Here is a 25146-nt window from a genome sequence, read left to right on the forward strand (position 1 = left end):
CCCAGGGCAGGAAATGTCGCCTCCCCACAGCCCTGGCCCTGGCAGAGGACCCACGTCATGGAAAGTCGTAAGACACTGGTCCCTCCCCCGGAAGCCAGGAAGCTAAAGGTGGTGGCGGTGTGGTGGTGGGTTTTTGTGTCACTCTGTGCCTGGCTGTTGGGGAGTCCTAACTGCCATCTGACCTGGCTCCCCGATTCTCTGTCCACTCCCTGCAGACCGGGACTCCCCCTCTCTCTCTGCTTCTGCCCTGAGCAGTGGCAGTGGGGAGGTCAGCCTCAGGGCTGCAGGATCCTTGGAGGTTTATATTCAGGATTGTCCTCTTAGGACACCTGAGGAGGAGAGCTAGGAGGGGAGCGGGCAGTGCTGCAGCAGGAAGGGTGCGGGCAGACTTCTGGAATGACATTCTGAGGTCATATAAAATCTGAGAGGAGAGGTGAAAGGAGGGGGCCTGCCTTCATCCTCCAGCAGATAAGGAGCTGAGTCAGGGCGGGCAAAGCCAGCAATCCTGGGGGAGGGGTGGGGGAGGTGGCCTCCAGCTGGGCAGGCCCCTAGTAGCTGGGCCACTGTTAGCCCTTGTTGTTCTTTATTCAGTGCTGGTCTTAAATGCCACCAGAGGACTAGTTTCTCTCTCTTGTGATGCTCACACACGAGAAGGGGACTGCGAACATTATCCCCATTTTCCAGAAGGGAAAGCTGAAGCTCAGAGCGGCGCCTTGGCCAGGGTCCGTCCATGTCTCAGAAGTTGGTGAAAGGGTTGAAGCCAAACCTAGATCTCTCGCGCCGTGACAGCCAACGGTCCATGCTCTGTGCCAGGCACTGTTCTTGGTGCAAAGAACCCAGAGAGAAAAAGGATCTTGTCTCAGATTGTGTGGGGCGGGATGGATGTGCCCATGAATACTCACAGCGGGGAGTTAGTGGTGTGGGCGGGCCCCCGGGAGCCCCTGGTGCGCGTGTGCGGCTTGGGGTGTCAGAAAAAGATACTGAGCTGTGCTGTGGAGGAAGACGGGGAAAGGTGTTTCTAGAAGACGGGTGAAATGCACGGAAGAAATGGCGTGCTGCAGGGTAGCTGCTGGGACAGTGGCACTAGGGCTGCCACCGGTGGTCATGCAGCTGGAGGGGACACCCCCGGATTGGATGGGTGCGGCCTTGCACCCAGGACAGAGTGGCACAAGGAACGGCACACTGCTTCCTAAATGCCCTCCCCCGCCAGAATGAAACGCGCTCCTTCTGCTAACACATCAGTAGTGAAAGCAGGTCGCGTGGCCGGGCTCATTTCTAGAGTCAAGGGTGTGCCTTCTTCCATACGCCCCGAAGGGGAGGAGAACCAGCTTGGTGGGAATCCCTGCCGTCTACTGTCTACTAGACAGAGGAAGCACCCAGCTCATTTTTCCAGTCAGCAGGGCAAGCTTAGCAAGTGTCTTAGCAGGTCCCAATGCAAGCATCCAAGTGGGACCCTCTCCTTGGGAGGTACACGCTCAGGGTGAGGAGGACGAGGAAAAGAGGGGTGACCCAAGAAAAACATGCAAAAGAACATTGCTGCTTTGGTTACCACTTCAAAATGAGCCGCAATCAGACACCATGGCTGCTTGATGGGCTTTGTTCACTTGGCAAAGGGGCCCTTGTCCAGACAGGGTACAAGGTAGAACCACACCTTGGAGTAAGAAGTCCACAGGCGGGAGAAAGGAGGGGACTTACCTCCCCAGCTGCCTGTTCCCTCCCACTGTCCACTGGTCAAGGTTATGCCACAGGAAGGGACTTAGAAGTGGTTGCGTCTTTTGGACGCAGTGTTCACTCAGGGAGCAGGTTCCGTGGCTCCTGCATTGTGCGCTGTTTGGGATGAGACAGGATTACGGTCAGGACACAGAGAGACAGGCTCAGGGTGTGCTCTGTGAAGACCTAGGACTTCACCTTGGACTTCAGTCAGCTCAGGCCGCACGGAAAGTGCTCTGAGGGAGGTGGCAAGACTTTGGAAATAAGGAGTCGACGAAGAGACTCTCAGGACATGTACACGTGTGTCCCACACCTGCAAGTCAACGCTCACACCACAGTGCAGGGCAGACATGTGTCCTGTACAGACATGTGTTCTTATTCCCCAAGAAGGGAGCTTCAGGTCCGTGAGATCACATAGCCCCCTTCCAGGTAGAGGTCGAGTGTTTTTCTGAAAGACTGAAGAAAGAGGATTAGTGAAGAGAACAACCCCCCCAGCTGTAACTGGGGCTGGGCCTGGGTTACAGAGGTGTTGGGGGAGATGGGAACAGGGGAAAAGGCAGAAAGGAAGGGCGTGGAGGGACTGCACAGCCCCTGCAGCCCACAGGGCCGCCTTCCCAGCCCAGATTCTGCAGAGAATCCAGAATCCTGGTCACCCCACCTTGCGATTCTGCCTATTGGACAGGGAGGAGCCCGGAAACGGGCTCTGTCTCCATCCATCCCGCTGCGAAGGAGACACAGGGGATTGGTGCTGCTTGGAATTAGGTCCCCACCCCTCACGCTGATTGTCCGCTGCTCTGTAACCTGCCCTGGAATGGATCACAGCGGCAGGAGCGTCTCTGTGCAGCCTCGTGATGCCCAGGCGCGGCTCGGTGTGGCTGCAATCCCGCTCTGCTCCGCACGCTTCTAGAAACCATGCCCAGTACTCCATACACTTTGTCATAATTGCAGCGGAAGCAGTTTTCGTTTTTAAAATGGAATCACTCGCTGTCCCTGTCTGGAGGCCTGGGCCCAGGCCGTGGAGTCCCCAGGCACCTGGGCTGGAACTTGATTAGAAGTCAAGGGTGAAAAGGGCGCCCCAAGCACAGGGCCATGCCTCGGGGCTATGTGAAGAGCAGGTGGGGTTTGGGTTGGACCCCCTTGCCGCCCCACTTCTTTCCTTCTCCTCTCCCCTGCCTGGGTGATTTGGGGACGTGTGTGCTGCCAGAAGTTTCCTCAGGCTGAATCCCAACACCACCCAGGAGAGAGCTGGCAGGAGCAGCAGTGGCAGGAGGGTTGTAGGGAGTCCCCGTGCCAGGCGGCCAGTGGCCGTGTGTCCGGAGTGGGCAGTGCCCAGAGGGGTACAGAGAGATTGTGAGGACACTGGATGCTGGGAGTTTGCACAGGCTGCAGAGGGGCTTCTGGGTGGCCTGAGGGTCAGGTCCCATGGTGCTTGGAGGCCACCAGGAGGGGAGACCATGGACAAGTGGAGAGGATCCTGGTGGTCTCAAGGGTCCCCAGAGGAGCAAGGGAAGCTCCAGGCGTTCTGAGGCATCTGTGAAGCTGAGGGGGCGTCTTTGGGGTCAGGACAGGAAGATGTTCAGGGTGTCGGCACCTCATAGACTCTGGGGGCTGGAACTCGAGGTCTAGAGGGGATGGGGCTCAACAGGTCCCCTCTTCTCTCGTCCAGCATGGTCCAGCGTGTAGACGCTGTGCCTGAGAGGGAGTCATGGCAGCCAGTGTTGCGGGCTCCTGGTACTGCCCGCGTGCAGCCCAAACATCACCCACGGCCTCTGAAGGAGGAAGCAGATCGGCTGGCAGATGTCCCAGCTCAGGCATCCTGCCGTGAGCCTGGCAGTGGACTTTCCATTTGACAGATGAGCTAAACTGAGGCCAGGAGAAGCAAATGCTCAAGCAGACTAGGAGGTAGGTTTACCCTAAGATTTGGTTCAGTACTTTTTCCTCTCTGCCCTCTGCCCTGGCTGGTTTGCTATCATTCATTCATCGAGCAGCCACTGACAATCAGTTATGTGCTGGAGTGTGAGGTCGTGTCAAGGACTACAAGAATAAGACATGCGGGTAGGGGAGATACACAGGTAAACAATCCTAGACGATTCAGAATGACAGGAGCTAAGCTAGAAGCATGGGGTTCAGCGGGTGTAGGAAGGAGTGGTCCTCCTGCCTGGGACAAAAGGGTCTGGGGGAGAGAGGTCAGGAAAGGCTTCGCAAGCACCAATTGGCTGTTACACAGTAGTCGTGGGATGTGGGGTACAGCACAGGGAATAGTCGATAATATGGTGACAACTACGTGTGGTGTCAGGTGGGGACTATACTCATTCGGGGGATCACTGCGTAAATTATATAAATGTCTATCCACTCTGCTGTATACCTGAAATTAATATACAATAATACTGAAAGTCAATTGTAACTGAAAAATTAAAATGACTGTAGTCGTTTTAGTCAACAATACGGTGACAGTGTGGATGGTGTCCGATGGTTGCTGTCCTTGTCATGGAAATCACTTCTTTGGGTATAGAAATGTTGAATAACTATGGTGCACCCCTGAAACTCATATAATAGCATATGTTAGCTATATTTTAATAAAGATCTTTTGTAAAATAAGAAAGCTTCAGAGAGGAGGCGATCCTCGGGGTGGAGGAGAATGGAGGCCATTCTGGGTGGAAGGAGCAGTGACGACCTGGAGGCTGAGAGCTGCGGTGGCTTCTGGGGACAGTGTGGGTGTGCAGGGCAGAGGGCTGGAGAGCGGCCGAGGGGCAGCCTGCGTGGGAGCTTCGTCTTTAGCTGGTTGGCACCAGGGAGCCACTGAAGGTTTGAGAAGGGCAGTGCTGAGGTCCAGTGTCACCTCAGTCCTGTTGCAGCAGTGGCCCTAGCACAGTTCCTGAGGGGGCCGCATCCTGTCCGCGAGCCTGCGCCCAGCACATGGGGTATTCCTCCAGGGCTCAGCCCAGCTCTCGCCCCGCCTTTGTGACTCGTCACCCACCGCAGGTCCTACTGTGAGAAGGGCTCAGTGTGTCCCAGCGTGCTATAGGCAGTTTGGTGCTGGGGCTGACAATTGCACAAGCCAGAGTCCCTCCCCACAGCACACATGTCCACCTGTTGCCAGAGCTCCTTAGCCCAGTGTGGGCACCTTGCAGACAGCGGGACATAAGGGACGAAGCTCTTTGGGTCCCGTCTCCGTCGTTTATTAGCTGTGGGACTTTGGGCAAACTCTCTCACTTCCTCGTGTAGAGTGTTGGATCATCACGGAGCCCCCAGGCTGCTCCGTGTGTGAGAGCGCGTGTCAGGTGCAGCCGTGCTCAGTGCATTTCAGTGCTATAACGATCGTGCTGCAGGTCATTTGCCTGTTTGCTCCCAGCTCTAATCCCTCCCTTCTGTGCTCTGTGAGGCCGTGACTGAAACTCCGCAAATCAAACCATGTTTCCAGCGGGCTCTCCATCGCAGAGGGACACAGTTGGGGCCTTGCTGCTTCATTTGCTTCTTTTCCACGTCCCTCCTGCACCAGCTGGGTAACACCACCTCCTCTGGGACCTGGTCCCACCTCTATGAGAGCCCTACCTGAGTGTCCAGGTGCTGACAACCCCCAAATCACCTGCCTGTTCTCCCAGCCTAGGGGTGGGGCTTCTCCTTGCGGTGATCTCTGCGTGACCATGTTCCCTTTGTGATTTTCAGCCCGCCCACATTAGTCCAGCCAGTCTCTTCTATTCAATACTCTCTGTGCAAATACCTACCGTGGTTTCTGTTCTCCTAGGGCGCTCCTGACACTAACCCCATGTACACAGCAGCAGGTACACGGTGCCCGGTGGACGGTGCAGAGGTCAGAAAGGGCATCGGGGAGCCTCAGGGACCAGGGGTGGGCTGGGGGTGGGGATGGGGAGAGCAAGTCCCAGCAGCACTGGCCAGGTGATGGGCAGCTGGGTGCCAACCAGTGGGTAGGGAAGAGTCTAGACTGATGGAATCCTGGCATTTGTATCAGGCTGGGGTGGTCCTGACGCTGGAATGGCAGGTTGCAGCTGGAAGAGGAAGGCTGACAGGGAAGATGTAATTTCGAGACAAAGGAGGGATGGAAGGACCAGTCAGCTTATCTCAGCCCTTGAGGCAGGGTGGGTGGCTGGTGGAAGGGGCGGGACCTCCAGGAACTGGCTGTGGGATCTCAGGTAAGTCGTGGTGCCTCTTGGATCACTGATGCATCTTCTCTAAAGTGGATTTTAACATACACACACTTTGGAAGTAGAAAGCTCTTTGTCAGCGTAAGGAATTATTGATATTAAGTACTATTCTGAGTCGGTGGGGAAGTGCAGCTCTGGGGGAGGGGCTCACCAGAGGGGGAGGGTATTTCCAGGCTGGGAAAGATAAGATGGGGGAGCCCCTTGGGGGCTCCAGGGGTGTGGCTTTGTGGTGGGCCCGTAGCTTCCAGGAGTCTCCAGGAAGTATCTGCTTTTCTCTGCTCCCAGTGGGTTTTTTGTTGTTGTTGCTTTAATCTCCTCAGATGCAAACCATGATGGGGTCACAAAAGCATGCTGCCCATCCTAGAGTCACAGAAATCGAGTCTTGCCCAGCCTAGAGTATGAGGAAAAGATGTTCTTGGAGAATGTGTGGGGGTCAGACTCCTGAGCCAGGTGCAGCAGAGCCAGGTGAAGAGGGACTGTGAGTGCCCCACCGTCCTGCCCCACCGGGGCCTGGCCCAGGGCACAGCTTGCTGACCCCGGGCCACAGGCAGCCCGTCCCAGGCCTCTGGGCCGCTCTCTGCGGGACTCCACGCGGAGCTCTCTACCCCACAAAGATGCACCAGTTGGTTCTGGGCTTGGAGGAGGTGAGACGTGACACCCATACCTTCCAGGGTCTTTGCCCAGGTGGGGCACTTGTCACAAGGACTCAGGGCAGTTCAAGGAATGGCTGGCAAACATGTAATTGTTTTACATAAGTTGACTCCTCTCCATCCCTTCCCTTCCCAGCCAGTTGAAAGTCATTTTTTTCTGGAGTTCTGTCTGCCTCTGGGGGCGAGGAGGAAATCAGGGAGGGCGTTTCTTTTAGTCACTGCACCTCCTTCCTCCCCTGTGATCGGTGTCCACCTGTCCCTCCCCAGGGCAACCTGTGTGTCCTGCTGTCTGTGACAGAGGAGACACTTCTTCCCTCCACAAGACTTCCCCCTATAGTTGGGAAGTCCCTTCTGACATCTAACTCCCATCTCTCCTGCTACTTTGTTAAATCCACTTCTTTTCTCGGCTGTGGATGGCAGTAAAATTTGCTTTCCAGCATCCCTACATCCTTCTCCCAAAAGTTCTGGGCCAGCCACCACCGGCCTACGACCCCATCCCGACACCTTTGGAGAGGGGGCACAGACAGCATTTTCTTCTACTCCCAATCCCTTCCTGAAGCCCCTCACCGTCGGGATAACCATTACTTCCTGAGCCCGCAATGTCCAGCTCTGTGGAGGGAGCGGGTGTGAGTGGAGGGGAGAAGTCTTGCCCCATGGCTGCCCTCTGGGCCTGTGTAAGGGCACGGGTGCCTGGGTGCTCCGTGTGAGTGGTGGTCTCAGCCCCGGGCCTCGGTGTGGACTGTCTGCTCCCTTCCACCCGCTGGAAGCCGGAGACCAGGCACATGGGAGGTTCCTCCCCAAGCTGCGGTTCCGCCAGCAACGGTTAGGGGGCACTGTTGCTTCAGCCACCAGTGACGGTGGGAGGGGGGGCACGGCAGGGGTGCGGAGGGGCAGGTGGCCCCAGCTGCCTGCCCGGACCCTCTCAGGTGGTGTAGGTGAGTTGTAATTGCTGTCACAGTGGTGGCCTCTCACAAACATGCCCACAGCACTCAGGCCCTGCCGTAAGGAGCTGTGGTTTGTGGGTGTGAGCAGGCTCCCCAGACTCCCAGCGTGTGGCAGCGTGTGGCAGCCTGTGATGCCACGGGAGCTGAAGACCAGGAGGCTGGTGCAGGATGCTAAGGGCCCCAAGCCATGACCAGCCCCTTCTGCTAGCACCCCCTTCACCAAGGTTTCAGGCCATTTGTGCGCAGCTCTGCCCCTTCAGGTGCCCTGATGGCACTGCCCTCAGAGCTGGGACAGGACCCCCCAGTGCTCCTTGGACATGCCTCCAGGGCCTCTCTGCTGGGGTGGGATAACCCCGGGGCGCCAGACACACGGGCTGTTCTGACGTGTGTCTCCTGCCTCTGCTGACGTCCTCAAGCACCCTCCCCGCCATGTTCTGCCCACTCGAGTCTGTCCTCGTACATGTCAGCCGATGGAAATAGTGAGGCAGGTCCTCAGGATGAAGTGTGTGATGGGTGGTGACGCTGGGAGGCCAGACAGGCTTCCCTGCTGAGCTCAGCCTCTCCGCCTGCTTGAGTGCAGGTAACAGCAGGGCTGTCCTGCCTCACTACCATGGAGACCCTGGCTGCTCTGGTCCTGAGGAGGTGGCGCTGGACAGCAGCAGGTTGTCCTGTGTCATCACCTCAGGGTCACCTCATCAAGTCCAGCCAGTGTTGACCTCACAGAGATGGAGACATAATGGGCTACCAGGCCAGGGTACAAACACACTTGGGCATTTATTGTGGTTTCCCCTGAGAGGTAGGGCGGGGACCCGTGTGAGGGCAGGAGGAAGCAAGCCTCTTAAAGCCTGGAAAACCCAGGGCGATGGGGAGACCGAGGGGCCCAGACGGGGAGCAGGGGCGACTCACTCCAAGGGATGGGGGAGGAGAGGTGGGAGGAGGAAGGATGAGCACCGAGCGTGGAGGTGCCTGGGATGGCAAGAGAGGAGGCAGTGAGGGCGCCTGCATGGCCAGGCTGGGAAGCTGCTCACACGGCCCTGGGCTCCACTCCGCTGGGTCTGAGGCAGAGGGGGGGAGGAGAAACGCAGTGCCAAGGAGGGCAGCCATGTGGACCCCCATTCTCAGCAGCCCAGACATGGACAGAGACGGTTCCAGGCTGATTCTGCCTCTGCATCTGGCTTCAGGGGTGCTGTGCTGATGGTCCCAGACGTCCACAGGAGACCTGCAGGCTGAGGGTGGGGCTCCCTGGACCCTGCCTCTGGGCACACAGGCTGACAGGGTCTCCCACTCTGAGGGCCAGGAAGTCCTGGCCTTGTCCCCACCCCCTGCTGGGGCCTCACTGACTTCCTGAGGGAGAACTTGACCTTTCTAAGGGAGAACCTGACCTTCCTGAGGGAGAACTTGACCTTCCTGAGGTGAGTCGGCTCAGACCAGCCCCGCTTCCCCGGCCCCTGCTCTCTACCCCAGCCTCGGCCACCCCTGGCCTGTCTGAGCACATGTCACAGCTGCAAAGGTCAGGTCCCTTCCTCTCTGCCCGTGGGAGGCCAATCAGCCAGGGAGTGGGGTGTCCCTCAGTGCCCTGCAGCCCCATTTGGGGGGCTGAGGTCTGAGGAAGCCCCTTCTGGGGTTGGCAGGGAGTCGGGCTCTGCGTCAGGGGGTGGCAGAGAGGCCCGGGTCCCCTGGCACTCAGGGCTGTAGTAGAAGGAGCGGTGACGGAAGGAGGCTGGCAGCCCCTCCCGTATGCTGTCCAGGATGTGGGTGAAGGCTGGCCTCAGGCGTGGGTTCTGCTGCCAGCAGCGGCTCATCAGCTCCTGCCTGTGGGGGGAGGGGTGGGGTCAGCTCCTGCCCACAGCCCTGCCTCCTGCACCAGAGGAGGGTTTGTCAGTGTGCGTGGGGCCCAGGGAGTAAATGGGCCAGCGTGTGGTGGGGACTTAGCATTGGGCTGGGACTGGGGGTCAGTGGATGTAGAAGCTTTGAGGAGCTGGGCCAGACCCTGGCGCCACGGCAGGTGTGGGCAGAGCAGGGGTGAGAAACGGGGAGGTGGGGTGACTCACAGCTGAAGGGGACAGCTCTCGAGCTCCTCCAGGACCCCGCCATCCATGACAAACTTGAGCACCTGCTCATTGGAGAGACCCTGGTAGGGCTGTTCAGCCAGGGTCACGATCTCCCAGAGCACCACGCCGAAGGACCTGGAGGACATGCAGGCGGGCCTGAGCCCAGTGCCCTTCATGAGGGAGTGCGCCAGGCCTGTCCCGAGACCCTGCCCCCGCCGCTGCTCCAGCCAGGCCCCACCAGACATCCGAGTGGGTGGTAAAGATCCCATCTTTGAGGGACTCGGGGGCCATCCAGCGTACAGGCAGCAGCCCTTTCCCGCCCTTGCGGTAGTAGTCCGTCTCATACACGTCTCGAGTCATCCCGAAGTCTGGAAAGTGAGGGGGACAGGCTGAGGGGCCGCAGAGCCCCACAGCAGCTCCTGCCTCAGGAGTACCTCTTCAACGTTCTCCACCTCCAGAGTCTCCAAGAGCCCCATTCCAGCCCCTCTGCACTTGGACGGGGACATGTGCATCCAGGGTGGGGGCTAGCAGGTGCCTAGCTTAGGGGGAGTCGCTCGACTCCTCAGGCTGCCCCCACCCGTCTGGCACCCTGTGTACCCCCGATCTTGACGGTGAGGTCCTGGGACACCATGCAGTTTCGGGCCGCCAGGTCTCGGTGCACAAACTTGTTGGCAGCAAGGTAGGCCATGCCATCTGCAATCTCACCGGCCATCTGGATCATGTCGCCCAGGGCTGGCCGTGGGAGCCCAGGGTTGTTCTAGAGCCAGGAGAGGGGGCTGGCGAAGAAGGAACCTACAGGCAGGACTCCTGCCCTAGGATCACTCCCCACAACCATGCCGCGTCTTCTCTAACTCCCCAGCCCGTGGCCCAGAAGGCTTCCCCGTCCTCGTCCTCACCTCTGCTTCAGGCCGCAAAGATCGAAGATGGCTCTTGAGGTCCCCACGAGTCATTAACTCCATGATGACCAGAGTTGGCTGGCCCTGAGACACCACACCCAGGAGACGTACCTGGACGGACAAAGAGCCTGGTTGCAGGTCCACCCAGCTACCCTTGACTTCCCTGGCCAAAACCTTGACCTGCGGTGACCACAACCTGACCCAATACCAACCGTGAGAGTAACTCTAATCCTGACCTAACAATGACCCTAATCCATGACCTTGATCATTTCTGACTGTCATCCCAATCATTAGGATTGGCCCAGTCATGATCCGAATAGGGATTTGGACCCCCAGCCGTGACTGACCTTAGCCCTCACCCCGAGTCTACCATGACCCGACTGTGACCCTGGTTTGACTAGCCCCAACCATGGTCTTTGCCGCGGTTAGGATCCTACCCACAGTCCCAGCCCTGACCTTGATGGCGCCCTTCTCTCATCCCTCTTACCACATGCCCTTCACCCTCCTGTGACCCTGACGATGCCACTGACCCTCTCTTACCACATGGTGACACTTGAACGCCTTCATGACAGAGGCTTCCTTGAGGAACTCAATGCGTTCTCGCGGGCTGGCCAGCTCGTTCACTGTCTTCAGGGCCACGGGCGTGGACTCCTCTCCAGCCTCCAGTCCTTGTGCCAGCCCCTCGTATACCATCCCGAAAGAGCCCTGGCCCAGTTCCCGGATTATGGAGATCTGCTCCCGAGGCACCTCCCACTCGTCAGGGACGTACACTGAGAGGAGGTGGGGTCACCAGGTAAGGGTACCCCCGACTTCTCCTCTGAAGGGCTTGGGTCCCAGCGAAGGCCCACTCCCAAAGGCCTCCTGGGAGTGTGCCTCTCCTCCCTCCTGTCTCCCTTTTCCTCACCACCGGTCCCCCCACCTCCAGACCTACTGTCAGAGGCGCTGAAGTACTCTGGATTCACAGAAGCATACAGGGTGCTGTTCCTGCAATGGGGGGGAGGGGTCAGGCTGGAAGGGTCCTCAAGGAGGAAGAAGCAAGGTCGGCAAACAAGGACGAGGGTATTGCAAGAAGGAGGGGAGAACTGCCCACACGCGCTGCCCTGATCAGGGGGACCCCTGGGAACACTAAGCACTCCCCAAGCTGGTCTTGGTCTTAGTCCTGGGACTTGGGGTCTGACAGGCTGGGAATTGGAAGCACAGGAGTAGAGGGGCTTCTGCCTCCTCAGCTAGTCCTTAGAACCCAGCTAATCCGAGTGCTCCCCATTTCCCTCTTGTCTTCAGCCCCAGCGGGGTCCTGGCACCAAGCACCCCAGGACACATCCTGAGGTCTCCTGCGTCCCCCCTGCTATGGGAGAGTCAGCTGCATTAGCCCTCAGGCTGAGTGTGGTGACGCTGGGCCCAGTGTGCCCAGGCCGAGGGCGTTCCCATGATGTGGGCCTTTCACTGCTTAAATCAGGGAAGTCCCAGGCAAACTGTGACAAGTTGGTCACCCTAACAAGAAGGTACGCTTCCCGTATACTCCCACCCAGGGCTGAGTCACTGCTTCTAAGGAAATCCTTTCTGCCATCTCATCTACCACCTGCTGACTGCACTGACCTCATGCCAAGGGCGCAGGGGGAGAAGGGGGCTGGGAACCAGTGGGACATGTCCTCACCTCTTCTTGCTATAGAAGAAACCGAGGGCAGCAAGGATGATGAGCAACATGAGCCCCACGGGGGTGACAGTGAGAAGGACGTGCAGTCCCCCGGAGTCTTCCTCCTCTGGTGGTCAGAGGACAAGGGCAGCAGGGGGGGAGCAAAGATGGAGAAGTCAGAGGGCAGAGGACTCTTCTCTTTCCACAGTGGGAGATGTGGCTGCAGACCTGGGTGGGGCTGTTTGGGAGGACAGGTCCTGGGACAGAGGCTGTGAGTACCTGGCCCAGGGATGTAGAAAGCGACACTCTCCGTCCAGGAGCCGTTGCCAGCCAGCGAGGTGGCTCGCACTCTGGCAGAGTAGTTTCCAGGGGGCAGCAGGGCCAGGTGAACACCCCCAAACTTGGCATATCGAAGGCGGGACACACACAGCACTGTGGCCTCCTGAGGGCAACACAGAACAGCTGGCTGGGAAGAGGACAGGGGCACAGATTGGGGCTGGGTCAGGGCATTTCTGGGGTGCCTACCTCTCCCAGGCGGCGGTACTTGATTTCGTACTTGAGGATGAGTCCATTAGGGTCCGATGGCTCAAGCCAGCGCAGAAGGACACTGCTCTTGCTGGCCGCCTCCCAGGCCACCTTCCCTGGGATACCATCAGCCTCTCCTGTGGAAGAGGGCATAAGGCAGCCGCCACAAGTACAATCATGTGCCACACGTGGCGTTTCTGTCAGTCATGGACCGCATGTACAACGGTGCTCCCATAAGACTGTACTGAGCTGGAAACTTCCTGTCGCCCAGTGACCACATACCCATCCTGACACGGGCCTGGTGACGCTGTGCAGACAGACTTACGCACTGCCCATTGTATAAAGTACAGCACACACAGTCATGTACAGCACGTAATACTTGGTAATGAACAAGTGTTACTGGTTTATGTGTTTACTACACTGTACTTTTTAATCATTATTTCTACTTATAAAATATGTTTACTGTAAACTGTGCTGTGTTACAGCAGCAGCTCATGCATCTCCTATATACCTGTTTTGATTTCATCATTTTCTCTTGCGCTTGGTTTAATCTCATGTTGTTTTGGATAGTGACCTGCTGTACAGGCTTGTAGCCCAAGAGCAATAGGCCACACCGCACGCGTGGCCTGGTGTGGAGTAGGTCACACCACCTGGGTGTGTGTGAGGGCCTCTGCGATGGTCACATGATGACAAAAATCGCCTCATCACGCATTTGTCTCAGAACGGATCCCTTTCATATTTCTTCTCACCTCACGTTCACACCCAAGAAAGCTAAACTGGAGGTCTGAAGAAACTCTGAGACTATGGGGCCTGGGAGGGGCGAGCAAAGCGAGGCCCTGGGTTAGCAGGAGGTCCGACTTGCTAGTTGGAGAACTGATTGGGCAGCGTCTTGGGGTCGGTGGCGGTGGTAGAAGGAGCGCGGCTCGCTTACTGTGGGGCATGGTGCGCGCGAAGACAAACGTGGCGGCGCTGCAGCCCACGGTGTGTGCCGCGTGGTTGCAGGCATGGATGTCAATCCGGTATTCCGTGAAGTGGCGCAGGCCGCTTAACACCGCTCGCTCTCGGGGCACTTTGTCCTCCTGAATCTCGAAGTCTGAGCTGTTCTCCCCAAGTCGGAGGGCCCCTGCAGCGCGGCGGTGCCTCCCAGAGTCCCTGGAGAGGGCGCGAGTCAGAGCCAAGCCCCCCCAGCCACACCCCTCCACCTTGGCCCCGCCCCGCTCACCTTTGAGGGCTCTTATTGATGGACGTCACCTTCCAAGGGGATCTGGGGAGACCAGGGAGGGCCGGGTCACTCCTGACCGGACAAGACCCCCACAGCAGCGCTCCACTTCCAAACCCACCCACAACCAGGCCCCGCCCACAAACCCCACCCTCGCAGCAAAACATGCCCAGCCGGCCCGCCCCGGCGCAGGCCGAGCCGCACTTGGGGATCGTGATGGCGTTGTGCAGAAAGTTTTCGAACTTCTTCTGGAACGAGGCCTCTTGCGCCTCCAGCGGTGGCAGGACCTGCCCCGGAGGTGGGTGCTGGCAAGGGCAGCAGCCGGGCTCCATCTCCGCCTCGAGTTCCCCGTCTTCGCGGTCGAAGCGGGGGTCGTTGTTGCTGGTGGGCAGCCGCAGGCCTGGCGCGGCGGCGGGGAGGGAAGTGGTTAGCCTGGCAGCGCCCGCGGCCTGGCGCCCTAACCCCCCGACCCGCGCCTCGTCCCTGCGCGCACCGCGGTGGCAATAGTCATTGAGGTAAAGGTCGCCGTCCTCCGCCAGACGCTGCCACAGCACCAGGTAGTAGGTGAGGTTCCCGTTGCGCTGGGTCGGTGGCTTCCAGCGCACCAGCAAGTGAGAGGAGGAGTTCGACGTGGAGATCACGTCCTGGGGCACCGTGGGCGCTGGGGGTGTGAGTGGAGTGCAACTGAGGGGCCGCCCATCCCCCTCTCTCTGGGCACTAGGAATAGGCGACTGTGAACCTCACCTTCCTCGAACTCAGCATTTTGTGCTTCCCGTGTCCCCCAAATGTCCCCGAATTGGCTGTTATTCCCCCTGCACTCTCCCACCACAGCCTCCCCAGGGCCCAGGCGAATGCCCCCTGTTCTTTCGAGGACTCAGGTGTCTGGCCTCCCAGCCTCTAGGGGCCAGGTGTTCAGTGACCCAGCTTCTTTATTCCTGGTGCCTGGTTCCCCCATTCGCTCTAGGACGCAGGCCTACCTGCAGGCAGGGTTCTGAGGTAGATGATGGGACTCTGGGCTCCTTGGTGGGGGCTGTCCTCAGCAGTGGTCAGCGTGATGGCCCGCACAAACACTGCGTACTGTGTCCAGGGTTTGAGGGGCGCTAGGATCACTCCTGGCTCCTGGTTGCGGCTTAGGGGCAGCTCCACGTCCAGCAGGTTCCAGCTCTGGGTCCCGCAGGCATCTGGACCAACGTGCTCCGTGGTGTTCTGGAATGGGCTGGAGACCCCAGCACTGGGACTGAGGACAGGCTCAGTCCCACCCGCACTGTCTAGCAGCCCCCCTCTGAGTCACCCCAAGACTGTCCAGTATGCACGAAGGTGTCCAGGAGCAGGCGTGGCTCAGCCCTTTGGGGCACGTGCCGTGTGGCATGTGACGCTCACGCTCACTGAGTGGGTCTGCTCAGAGCTGGGATGGAGGCAGGACCCACAGTGTGTGCCTGGGGGGGGGCACAGTCACGGGCACACTACAAGGCGGTGACGGTAGGGAGCTTCCTGAAGCACCTCTACATTCTCTGCCCTTTGAGCCCAGAGGCAGCGGGGTACAGGTGTGCAGGAGGTCAACTGCACAAGGTGGGAGGGGCATTTGCATCGCAATTCATGTTAGCGCTCCTCCAAGTGTGGTCCAGGGACCAGGAGTTCAGCATTACCTGGGGAGCTCGTTAGAAAAGCAGATTCACATGCCCTACCCAGGCCTGACTCAGAACCTGTGGGGGTGAGGCCCAGGAATCCCACTTAACAAACCCCCCAGCTCCCCATGCTAGAGACCTTCACCCACCACTGACCTAGGAGAGCCCTGGCATCTGAGCGGGCCTCCCACCGCTGGCCTCCCTCTCTTCCTCCCAGGCCAGGCCCTGTGCTGGTGAGCAAACAACTGAGACCTCTCAAGTTCATGGGAAACGCTTCCAAGCCAGGTGGCTCCCATCTTCTACCTACTGGAGAGGATGAGTACTGCTCACCCTGCCCTCCCAAATCCATCTCTCTCCTCCAAGGATTTCTATTTTTGATTCCCAGCCAGTCCTTCCTGGGGTCTCAGCACTGTCCTTCCTACTTTGATCAGTACACTCTCCAAAGAAGAGGGCAGCCTGTCCTTGGCTGTCCCCTGCTCTCTCCCTTCCTCAGGCGCTAATGAAATGCTGGCCAAGCAGCACATAAAACTGGCCAAATTAGCGGGCACTCCCCAGACCGCCGCTGGGGCAGGAGCGTGTGGTCAGCACAGTGAATCGAAGCTTAATTATCCAAGCCTTCCCAGCGGGGCGCCTCCCCGGCTCTCAGAAGTCCTGGCTGCCCTCTCCATCTCACTGGGTGAGGTGAAAATGAGGCACGGAGGGATGAGAAAGGTGAGGGGAGAGAGCCACACGTGGGCCCTACACGGGAGTGTCACTTGGCGATCCTGGCTTCCTGGCTGTCCACAGCCCCGCGGGCCTGCGTTCGCCCTCACCTGCCGGCGGTCGGGATGACCCCGCCCCGTTCTGGCCCCGCCCCGTTCTGGCCCCGCCCCGTTCTGGCCCCGCCCCGTTCTGGCCCCGCCCCGTTCTGGCCCCGCCCCGTTCTGGCCCCGCCCCGTTCTGGCCCCGCCCCGGGTACTCACGACTCCTTGTAGTACACGATGAAACTGAGTAGGTCGCGAGCCTCCAGTGGCTCGTAGCGCTCCCAGCGCAACAAGATGCGGTCTGCCTCGGTCACGTTGGACACGAAGCGCAGGGTGCGAGTCTGGCCTGGGCGGGGCGAGGGGCGAACACCTGCTCTCCACCGCGTTGGTCACTCGCTCAAGCAGCCTGCTTTCAAGACCCCACCCTGACCCGGCGGCATCCCACCCCCAACGCGGCTCCCGAAGAGAACTTATCACACTGTCCCTTCCACGCGCCCCCTCCCACCCGGGTGCGTGTCTGGGTATTTCTTGGGGTCGTGTGCTCGCCCCTCGGGGTTGGGGTCTGGGCCTCACAGGCGGCGCGATCTCCGTTGGTGCGGGGGTTGATCTCCGCCTTGTTTTGTCGCCCCCGCGTGCCGGTCACCTCCTCCAAGCGGTAAATGTGCTCCAAGCAGAGGCGTGGGTTGAAGGCGAAGTAGATCTTGCCCACGGGAATGGTGAGCCCGGGGGCCACCCAGGACCCCAGCTGCTGAAGGTTCTGGTTGTCTAACACGTACACAGTGTAGTTCCTGGGGGCAGAGAGGATCTGCTTCACAGAGGAGGTGGGGGCGGGGGTGGCGATTTAAAACATTCTCTTTATTTTGAGACATCCTGGCCGCATTAAGGGTAGGCCTCGACTGGTAGGTGGTAGGAACGGGTTTCAAACCCAGGCAGTCTTGCTCTGCAGCCGAGATGATAGCAGTTATGGCCAAGCTACTGAGAGTTACACGTGAGTGTAGTTTATATGGCGTGCACTGCATTCCAGCCCCCGCCTTAAGTAACAACTTAAGTGATATTCACAAATCCTCAGAAATAGTAATGTTACCTTCACCCCATTTTTCAGAGGAGAAAAGTGAGAACCAGAGAAGTTAAGTAGCCTACCCAGAGTCATACAGCTAGTGAGTAGCAGAGCTGGTTCCAGAGCCTATGCTCTTCACCACTATTTTGGGGAGAAGATGTGAGAGAGGGAACTGGTCAGAGACCCGTTTCTGACCCCTTACCCATCCACCATGGCGTCTCCCCGGATTAGTTTGAGGTTCTTGAAAAAGCCCAGGGACACGAGGGCAAAGGAGTGCTTGATTTTGAGGAAGCCAGTGATGGTCTCTACCAGCCCCAGGCTGTGCTGCAGCTCCTGCTCCAGGTTGTCTGGGGATGGGGAAGACAGGGCTGGAGCAGGGGCAGGAAACGTGGTGGGTCCAGAGGGTGCGGGGCTGAAAGGGATCCAGGGAAGGGGGTCCTCAGGCTGGAACCTCATGGAATGCAAAGTGCTGCTTTAGCTGGGCCATTGTAAGGGGCGTAGCCGGGAGGGAGGGCGTGGCCCCAGGAGGAGAGGTGTGGCCCCAGGAGGGTACTCACAACCCTGGCGAAGATTGAGGATGAGGCTCCCCTCCACGTGGGTGCAGCCCACCAGATCTTGTGCCACCTGGACGGAGTCGATGGTTTTGGTGCCCACTTTACACTCTTTGGGGCACAGCCCCTCACACTTGTGGCAGAAGATGCTGGTAGGGGCAATCAGAGGGTGTGGCATGAGCGCTGGACTACTCCAGGGGTGACCCCCCACCCGCCCGACACTCACCTGCTGCCATTGCGGGTGAAGCCTGGCGGGCACTGGGCAAGGCAACTGCCCTGGTGGATGCCAAAGGTGGAGGCGCGGCCAGGCACAGAGTGCAGGCTGGCGCAGCGCTCCGCCGTGACGCAGCGCCAGGACTCGTGCTGGTAGGTGCCCACGGGGCAGGCCTGGTGGCAGGCGCCCTGGAAGTAGAAGTGGCGGCAGGCGACGCAGGCGCGGGGGTCCTCCGGCAGGCTGCAGCCCCCCAGGCATTCCGCGTGGCAGCACTCGCCCCCCGCTGTGCAGGCCAGCCCGCGTGGACAGGGGCACACTGTGGGTGGGGCTGTGTGAGGCTATATCCGCGCCTCCTCGGTCCTGGCCCCACCCCTTCCTCCTGGGGTGAGGCTTGGTCCAAACCCATCCCTCCGATTCAGATGACACTGGTGTCCCACTCTTCCTCAGACAGGGGCTCCTGAGCCCCTCTGTGGCTCCCCACCCCGCACAGTGCCCAGTCAGGGGTGTCAGAATTCAGGACAGAACAGTGACCTTGTCCATCAGGGCCGCTGCTCCCTGGCCTGCTGTCCTGTCTAGGCCTGCTGCCCAGGCCATCCCTGGGCACGGTGCCAGCCAGTATCCCCTGACAGCTAGTCCCAGGGCAAGGTGGGTCTGCGAGTGCGTGGAAGGAGGGGCTACCACTGGTCACTTCACCCCGCCCTCACCCCCCACACCTCCTTCCTGTGCAGGGGGCAGCCCCAAGCAGCAGTGGGTGGGTTTGGGCCCGGGGCCCAGTGGCCTGGGCACTCTGCACAGTGGCAGCTGAATGTCTGTGGGAGCCTGCCTGTGGTGGGGTCAGCCAGGGCGTGTTGACACTGTACACAGAGAGGCCGTGTGGCAGCTGTGTTTACAGCAAACGGCAGTCATGGGGAGGCCGGCCCGCAGGATACAGCAGGGATCTGGTTACTCTCCTGCCCTGACACTGAGCCGGGGTGAGGGGAGCTGGTCTCCAGGAGCTGTGCGGAAAGAGCCCCGGGTTGGGGACCCCAGATCTGCTCCAGGCCACAGAAAGCTCTTCCTTCCCACCCCCAGAGCTTTCTCTTCCCCTCCTCCCACCACACCCTCCTTATTCCATTCCCCCTTTCTGCTTTCCCTTCCTTCTGTTTCTTCTTCATGCACCTAACTTCCTAAAGAAGATCCCACCTCTTGTATTTGTCCTCACCTGTCCTTCATCTGTCACCTCCTCCTTTCTTCTCTTCAGCTCCCAACCTCCCATGACAATGCTGCTGCCAGCCTACCCTGGGTCACCTGTCCCGTGGCTACTTTTACTGGGAACAGAACGGCCACCACGGCCAGGCACTGCTCTAATGCTTTACAGACTAGCTCATTCCCCCTGAGCATTTCACAGATGAGGAAACTGAGGCACAGATAGGCCAAAAGGACGTAGCCAGCAAGGAGTAGGGCTGAGGTTCGAACCCGGGCCATATACTTAAGCTCCAGCCCATCCTGCTTCTTGTGCTGCTGCCTGTATCCCCGCCATGGCCACCTGGTACCTGTGCTTTCCTCTCTCCGTGACTCCCTGACGCCATCTTGTGCCTACGTCTGGACAGTCTCATGCTACATCAGTTGTTTACCTTTTCTGAGCCTGTTTCCTCATCTGCAGAACAAGGGTACCTGCCTCATACGAGGAGTGAGGATTAAAATAAACAGTGGCAGCCAAGTAGCGATCCACAGCCTCCCGTGGGCACCCAGCGTGGCCTGGCCCTGCCCCTTATCCCCCCAACTGTGTGCTGTGCCAGGGCCCACCTCTCTGGCAGTGGCTGGAGGTCCAGCACCTGTAGTCTGTGTGCCCGCCGAAGGTGGTCCTGGCACAGGGCTCGCCAGTGGCGCCCAGCACGCCAGGGCACACGTCAGCACACTCTTCACCCAGCTTGTTGCCCACGATGTGGTTGGCACCCGGTGACGGCTGCAGCAGGCCCCAGTCAATGGTGGAGAGGTGGCAGAGCTCCTGGTTCTTCTCCACGCGCACAGCCCCACGCAGCACGGCCCCCAGTGCCGGCAGCCCCACGTCCCGCAGGTGTGGCATCTCAAAGATGACCAGCGAGTAGCCCAGGAAGAGGCGGGCGCCACGGATGACTGCCAGGTTGGGGAAGAGGTCCCGCAGGCTCTCCAGGCCATAGACACGGAAGAGCAGCAGGTACTCAGTGACTTGAGTGAGGCGTGGGAAGCTGAGGCCGCGGAAGTCCTCACCTGTGGCCGTGAACATGAGCAGGATCTGCAGGTGACCCTCCACCACGCTGCAGTTCTCCAGCCCCCGCAGCTCGGCCACATCTGAGCGGATGTCCAGGCTGGGACACACTGTGGGCACAGGGGCAGGCAGCGGTCAGTGCAGCTGGGGCCAAGCACGCCCTCCGCCCTGGCGGCTTTGGAGGGAGCCCGGCTCTGCTGAGGGCTTGGGCTGCCCCTCTCCGGGAGCTTGAGGGGGCTCTCCCAGATGAGCCTCCCAAAGCCCTCCCCCCCCATACTTTATTCCTGCAGTCCACCCTAGGTCTAAAGCCATCCTGACACCCTGGGGGCTATGTCACCCCCTCCACGGTGGTTGTCACCATCCTCTCTTGGACCTACAGTAGCCTCCCAAATGGTCTCTCCTCTTCCAGCCTGTGCCCCCCTTTGGTCTGTTCTCCACTCTACAGCCAGAGTGAGCTTCTCCAAGCACAAGCTGGATCATGTGCCCCCCACTGCCCAAAACGCCTCCTTGGCCCCCATGTCACTAATTAAAAGCCACGGTCCTTACCACAGTCTAGCAGGCCTTGGCGTCTCTCTCTCTCTCTCTCTCTCTCTCTCTGTCTCTTTCTCTCTCTTCTTCAGCCACACTGACTGATGTACTGGTACTCAAACAAGCCAGCCACTTCTGCTCTGGGGTCTGCACTTTCTGTTCCCTCAGGCTAGAACACTCTCCCCTCTAAATGGCTCTCTCACCCCCTTATGTCTTTGCTCCAGTGTTACCTTCCCAAAGGAGGCCTTCTCTGACCATCCAATTTCAAATTGTGACACTCCCTATCCCCTTCCTGCTTAATTTTTCTCCATAATTCTTAAAACTGGCTAATATGTCATTTATTTAGTTTGTTTAGTGTAAGCTCCAGAGGGCAGGGGTCTGTGTATCCTTGGTACCTAGTATCGTGCCCGGCACAAACTTGGCACTCAATAAATATTGAATGAATGAATGAATGATTGAATGAATGAGAGAATTCTGTGACTGGGGAGCAGTAGTCTGAGTTTCATATACCCCATTTCTCTCCCAGACCTAAGGGAACTCGATGCCTGGTCCCTGCACTTGTTTACTCAAAGGGACATTCCATGGCTCCCGACTGCCAAAAGTTCAAGTTTAAATCCCCAAGCCTGAGATTTGGGGTGTTGTTAAACTGGTCCCCAGTAATATCTCCAGCCTTGGGAGAGTTCCTCACCCTGCTAACACCCTCAGCTCTTGTCCTGCAGGCTTCGGGTCAAGCCCCCCCTTCCCTGACTCTGTGACCCCTTCAGGCTGGGCACCCACCCCAGGACACCTGGGCACTGCCGGTGTATTGCTGTCTGTATCCCAGTCACCTCCTCCAAGGAGGGCATCGCCTGAGGGCAGGGTCCTAGTTAGTCAGCTCTGCATCCCCAACTGCCTGTTCAGTGCTGGGAGCCCCGGGCACTCAGGGACCCTGAGATAAATTGATGGACATCTAGGTTCCAAGTCCACTCCTTTTGGGGGACCCGGGTATGTCTGGCTTCTTCAGACCCAGGGCCCCAGCCCTACTTCCCTTTCTCTCCCAGGCACCTAGGACCCTAAGAGGGGTGATATCTGCTCCCTCTGCTCGCTTGCTCCCAGGATACCTACCATGGCTCCCCACTAGGGAAGACGCCCACAATTCACGTCCGTCTGGCTGACCTCTCCCACCTCTCCCCCCTCCCTCCCTCCCTTGCTCTCAGCAGCATCATCGTGTCCCACAGACGCTGGCCCATCCCCTGAGGGTTAAGAAGTGGGTGGGCAGGCCCTGCCTGCTCTCTGGGACTCACTTCACACCTCCCTGCTGTCACTCCCTGCCCCTGAGCTTGGCTCTGCCCTGTGAGTGTGTGTGTCTGAGCACAGGCAGACACAGACGCCACACACAAGAGGGAGAGAGAAGGAGAAAACACTTGTACCCCTCCAGGCGAGGGCCAATCAGGCTCTGCGAGGCAGATGGGGGGTTCTCAGGCGCTCACGTGCCACTTCCCATCATGCCCCCTGCCTCTCTAGGGCTCCCCTGATGAGACTCATTTGGAAAAACAAGTCTTCGACCTTCTCAGATTAACCCCTGTCTGTCTCGCCTAGGACATGGCCCTGGGCAGAGCCGCACTGGGAATGGGACATCTGTGTCCCCTGACCAAACACCAACCCGAGGGACGTGCTCCTGTCCCTGACAACCGGGCTGCTGGCTGGCATCTTGTGTCAGGCCCTGCACAGCAGTGGAGGAGCAGAGCCCTGCGGGGGAGGGTCTATGCCTTGAAGGCAGTGCCTCTGTGACTAGCACTCTTGGGGGACCCCTACCCCAATACATTTGCATCATCCCTATCTCGGTAGGAAGAGGAGACTGGAGGCCCCCAGTCTGAGGACATCAGGGGAACTTCTCAGGCAGGCACACAGCACTGGGTGCCTGAGCCCCCATCAGTCCAGAAGGGAAGGGTAGGATCGGGGAAGGGGACATTTCTTAATCCTTTTTTGAATCTTCCACCCTCAGCTTTTTCCCCTCTCCCAGCCAAGCCCCCCAGCACCCTCGTGAGGGCCACTTAATCCACATGGTTCCCCCCCTCCGCCCTCAGCCCTACACATGGGAATTGTCTAGCCTGGGGCATGAGAGAAAAGCAGCCCCCACGCCACTGAATGGGCCCTGGAGGCAGGAGCTCAGGACCTCAGTCCAGCTTTACCTCTCAATTTTCTGAGCCTCAGTCTCCTGTCTGCACAATGGGTTCAGTTACTTAAAGCGCCCAGTTTTCAGCTACCCACCCCATCCCATCGCTGCCCCCTCCCACTCAGGGGCCCTGGAAATGACTTCTCAGACTCTCTCCCCTCATCTTGGTTCGCGTCCCAGTTTCACCAGCGGGGTTGGGAATGGAGGGTATCTATTTGTCCCTCTGTTTCAAGGTCCTTCTCACCTCCCAGGGAACTGAGAGGAAAACACCCTCATGTGGGGAGCTAACTGCTCTTTCTGGGGAAGTCCTTCACACCGCAATAGTTGTGTCCTGGCTGGAAGCTCAGTTTGGCTTCCCAGCTGGCAGGGAGGGAGACGCGGCTCCAGGAGAGTGCCGGGGACTCACCCTCCAGTGTGTCCAGGCCAAGTCCCAGGGACAGGAGGACCACAAGCAGGCATGCCACCCACGGCCACAGACTGGGCACTGCCATTGCCTCAGTGCTGGCTCTCCTCCAGATGGCTCCGGGGAGCGGAACGGTCTGACTGGCCCTAAGAGATACAGAGACACAGGCTTCAGAGGAGAGGGGGAGGGTAGGGACCGAGCTACAAGGAATCCCACACATAGGTGGCAGGAGACAGGAAAAAGGAGTGACAGCCACAGAGACAGACAGTGACAAGCAGCTGGAGACAGAAAGATGAGGACAGAGATGCAGAGAACAACAGGGAAAGACTAGAGAGGACCCCCGGGGGAGAAAGTCACACCGGGTGCAGAGCAAAAGGCGATCCAAAAGGCCGGCCAGCCCAAGGGCAGAGAGAAGCCCAGGGAGCTTGCCGTGCCAAGGAGAGTAGCGGGGGTCCTGGGGCGCGCTGGAGAGTCTCCCCGGATCCCTGGGGGCACGCTCGGCTCCCAAGCCCGCTGGCCGCGCAGGCTGCGAGTCCTCGGGCGCGTGCAGGGGCCTCGCCCTGCTCCCGCCCTCCCCGCCCCCAGCCCAAACGGATTGGTTTGCTGGGACCTCTCGGCTCTCTCCGCCCCTCCCGCTAAACCAAAATATTTAGCCTGACAACTGAGGGGGGAACAGGTCTGTTGGGGAAATAAGGCCAAAATGCAGGGGGGTGCTAGACCAAGATCTGAGCTCCCCCGCCCCCGCCCTGCAGACTTCTCCCAGGCAGGGCTGCACGGCCAGAAGCGCGGCGGGCTGTCGGGTCCCCTGGGGAGGGGTGGTTCTAGGTTCTGCCACTGGTACCTTGACACCTGCGGGGTAACTTCTGGCAGCCTTGACCGGCAGAGCGAGCTTGTTGAAACCTGGCGGGAACGTGACTTGTGTCTGCTGAATATTCAAGCCCGTGGCTTCTGGGAGCCCAGGAGGCCACCACTCCCGTCCCAGCCAAGTCCCTTGGTTCCGACCAATATCCCTTCGGAGAGGGCCATCACCCTGTGGGGACCCACCTCTGTCCGGCCACCTTCCTGAATTCAGGCTTCTGGGTTGGCTTGGTCTGTCTGTCCGTCCCTGCCTCAGGGAACTGGAGCACATCTGTGCTGGGCCTGGCGGAGAGGCGAGCAGCACGCGGCTCTCTCCGTGGGGCCCTTGTTTGCCCCCCTTTCCTGAGTCCTTCCTTCAGGGCCCCTTTTTCTCCCCATCTCCCCGGCTTGACACAGTCGGGCCGCTGTAGCCACAAAGGGGCTGTCAGGGGCTGGGACTTATCCTGTGGCTCCCTGGGTTCTGGGAATCCCGGGGCTTTCCGGGTGCGCGGCCCCCTAGAACCGACCGGTCCCAGCTCCACCCGCCGGCCGCTCCCGCATCCAAGGAGCTAAGAGAAGACCTATTAATTTCTCCGCGCAGAAATCGATGCTCTTGTCAGGGCGGCGATCGATGCCCGCGCGGCCCGGCTTGGCCCTACCCGGCCAGGGGGCCAGTGCTGGCCGGCCGGGTTCGGGGGCTGATGATGGGTGGCGAGGCGCGCAGTGGGCGCTGCAGGCCGCGCCCCCACCCACCCGACCCCGGCCGAGCTCGCACCTTTGCTCGCGGGCTTCTGGCGCCACCCTGTGGCCTCTCCAGGAAGTCGGCGTGTCGGCTCCCCGGTCGCCCCTCTCCAGCTCTGGGAGACACTTTCCTTCTCTGCCTCTTCTGAGTTTTCCTTCCCCAGGTCCTGCGTTTGGTTTTCTTTGGGTCCCTTCCCTTTTCTTTGTAGGGTTTTGAGAGTGTTACACCTAATTTATCCAAGTGACACTGCACAGTCGCTCCGGCACGCGCGCC

The 25146-nt window shown here is 59.4% G+C and overlaps 1 protein-coding gene across 1 annotated transcript; it reads right to left on the minus strand.

The window, feature by feature from the left end:
* Positions 1–8300: 8300 nt before the first annotated feature.
* Positions 8301–25008, minus strand: INSRR (insulin receptor related receptor). Its single transcript, XM_033091994.1, has 24 exons — positions 24907–25008; positions 23298–23440; positions 19767–20318; positions 17994–18297; positions 17774–17916; positions 17419–17563; positions 16733–16947; positions 16379–16505; positions 14769–15007; positions 14285–14452; positions 13996–14191; positions 13795–13836; positions 13504–13724; positions 12573–12709; positions 12327–12489; positions 12069–12174; positions 11346–11398; positions 10955–11184; positions 10415–10525; positions 10116–10275; positions 9757–9886; positions 9519–9674; positions 8871–9279; positions 8301–8828 (listed from the first exon to the last, which is right to left on the minus strand). Exons 2-23 carry the CDS (start codon positions 23380–23382, stop codon positions 9036–9038), a joined length of 3927 nt encoding a protein of 1308 aa, XP_032947885.1. The 5' UTR covers positions 23383–23440; positions 24907–25008; the 3' UTR covers positions 8301–8828; positions 8871–9035.
* Positions 25009–25146: the final 138 nt, after the last annotated feature.

Source organism: Rhinolophus ferrumequinum, chromosome 22 (genome assembly GCF_004115265.2).
Source record: "Rhinolophus ferrumequinum isolate MPI-CBG mRhiFer1 chromosome 22, mRhiFer1_v1.p, whole genome shotgun sequence".
Classification (NCBI taxonomy): Eukaryota; Metazoa; Chordata; class Mammalia; order Chiroptera; family Rhinolophidae; genus Rhinolophus; species Rhinolophus ferrumequinum.

What these genes read in the sequence shown, in the direction of transcription:
- INSRR (XM_033091994.1), bottom strand. Translation starts at nt 23,382, where the DNA reads ATGGCAGTGCCCAGTCTGTGGCCGTGGGTGGCATGCCTGCTTGTGGTC. An exon ending in TTCACCCGCAATGGCAGCAG is followed by an intron (nt 17,917 to 17,993) that starts GTGAGTGTCGGG and finishes TGCCCCTACCAG; the next exon opens with CATCTTCTGCCACAAGTGTG. An exon ending in CAATGACTATTGCCACCGCG is followed by an intron (nt 14,192 to 14,284) that starts GTGCGCGCAGGG and finishes CCGCCGCGCCAG; the next exon opens with GCCTGCGGCTGCCCACCAGC.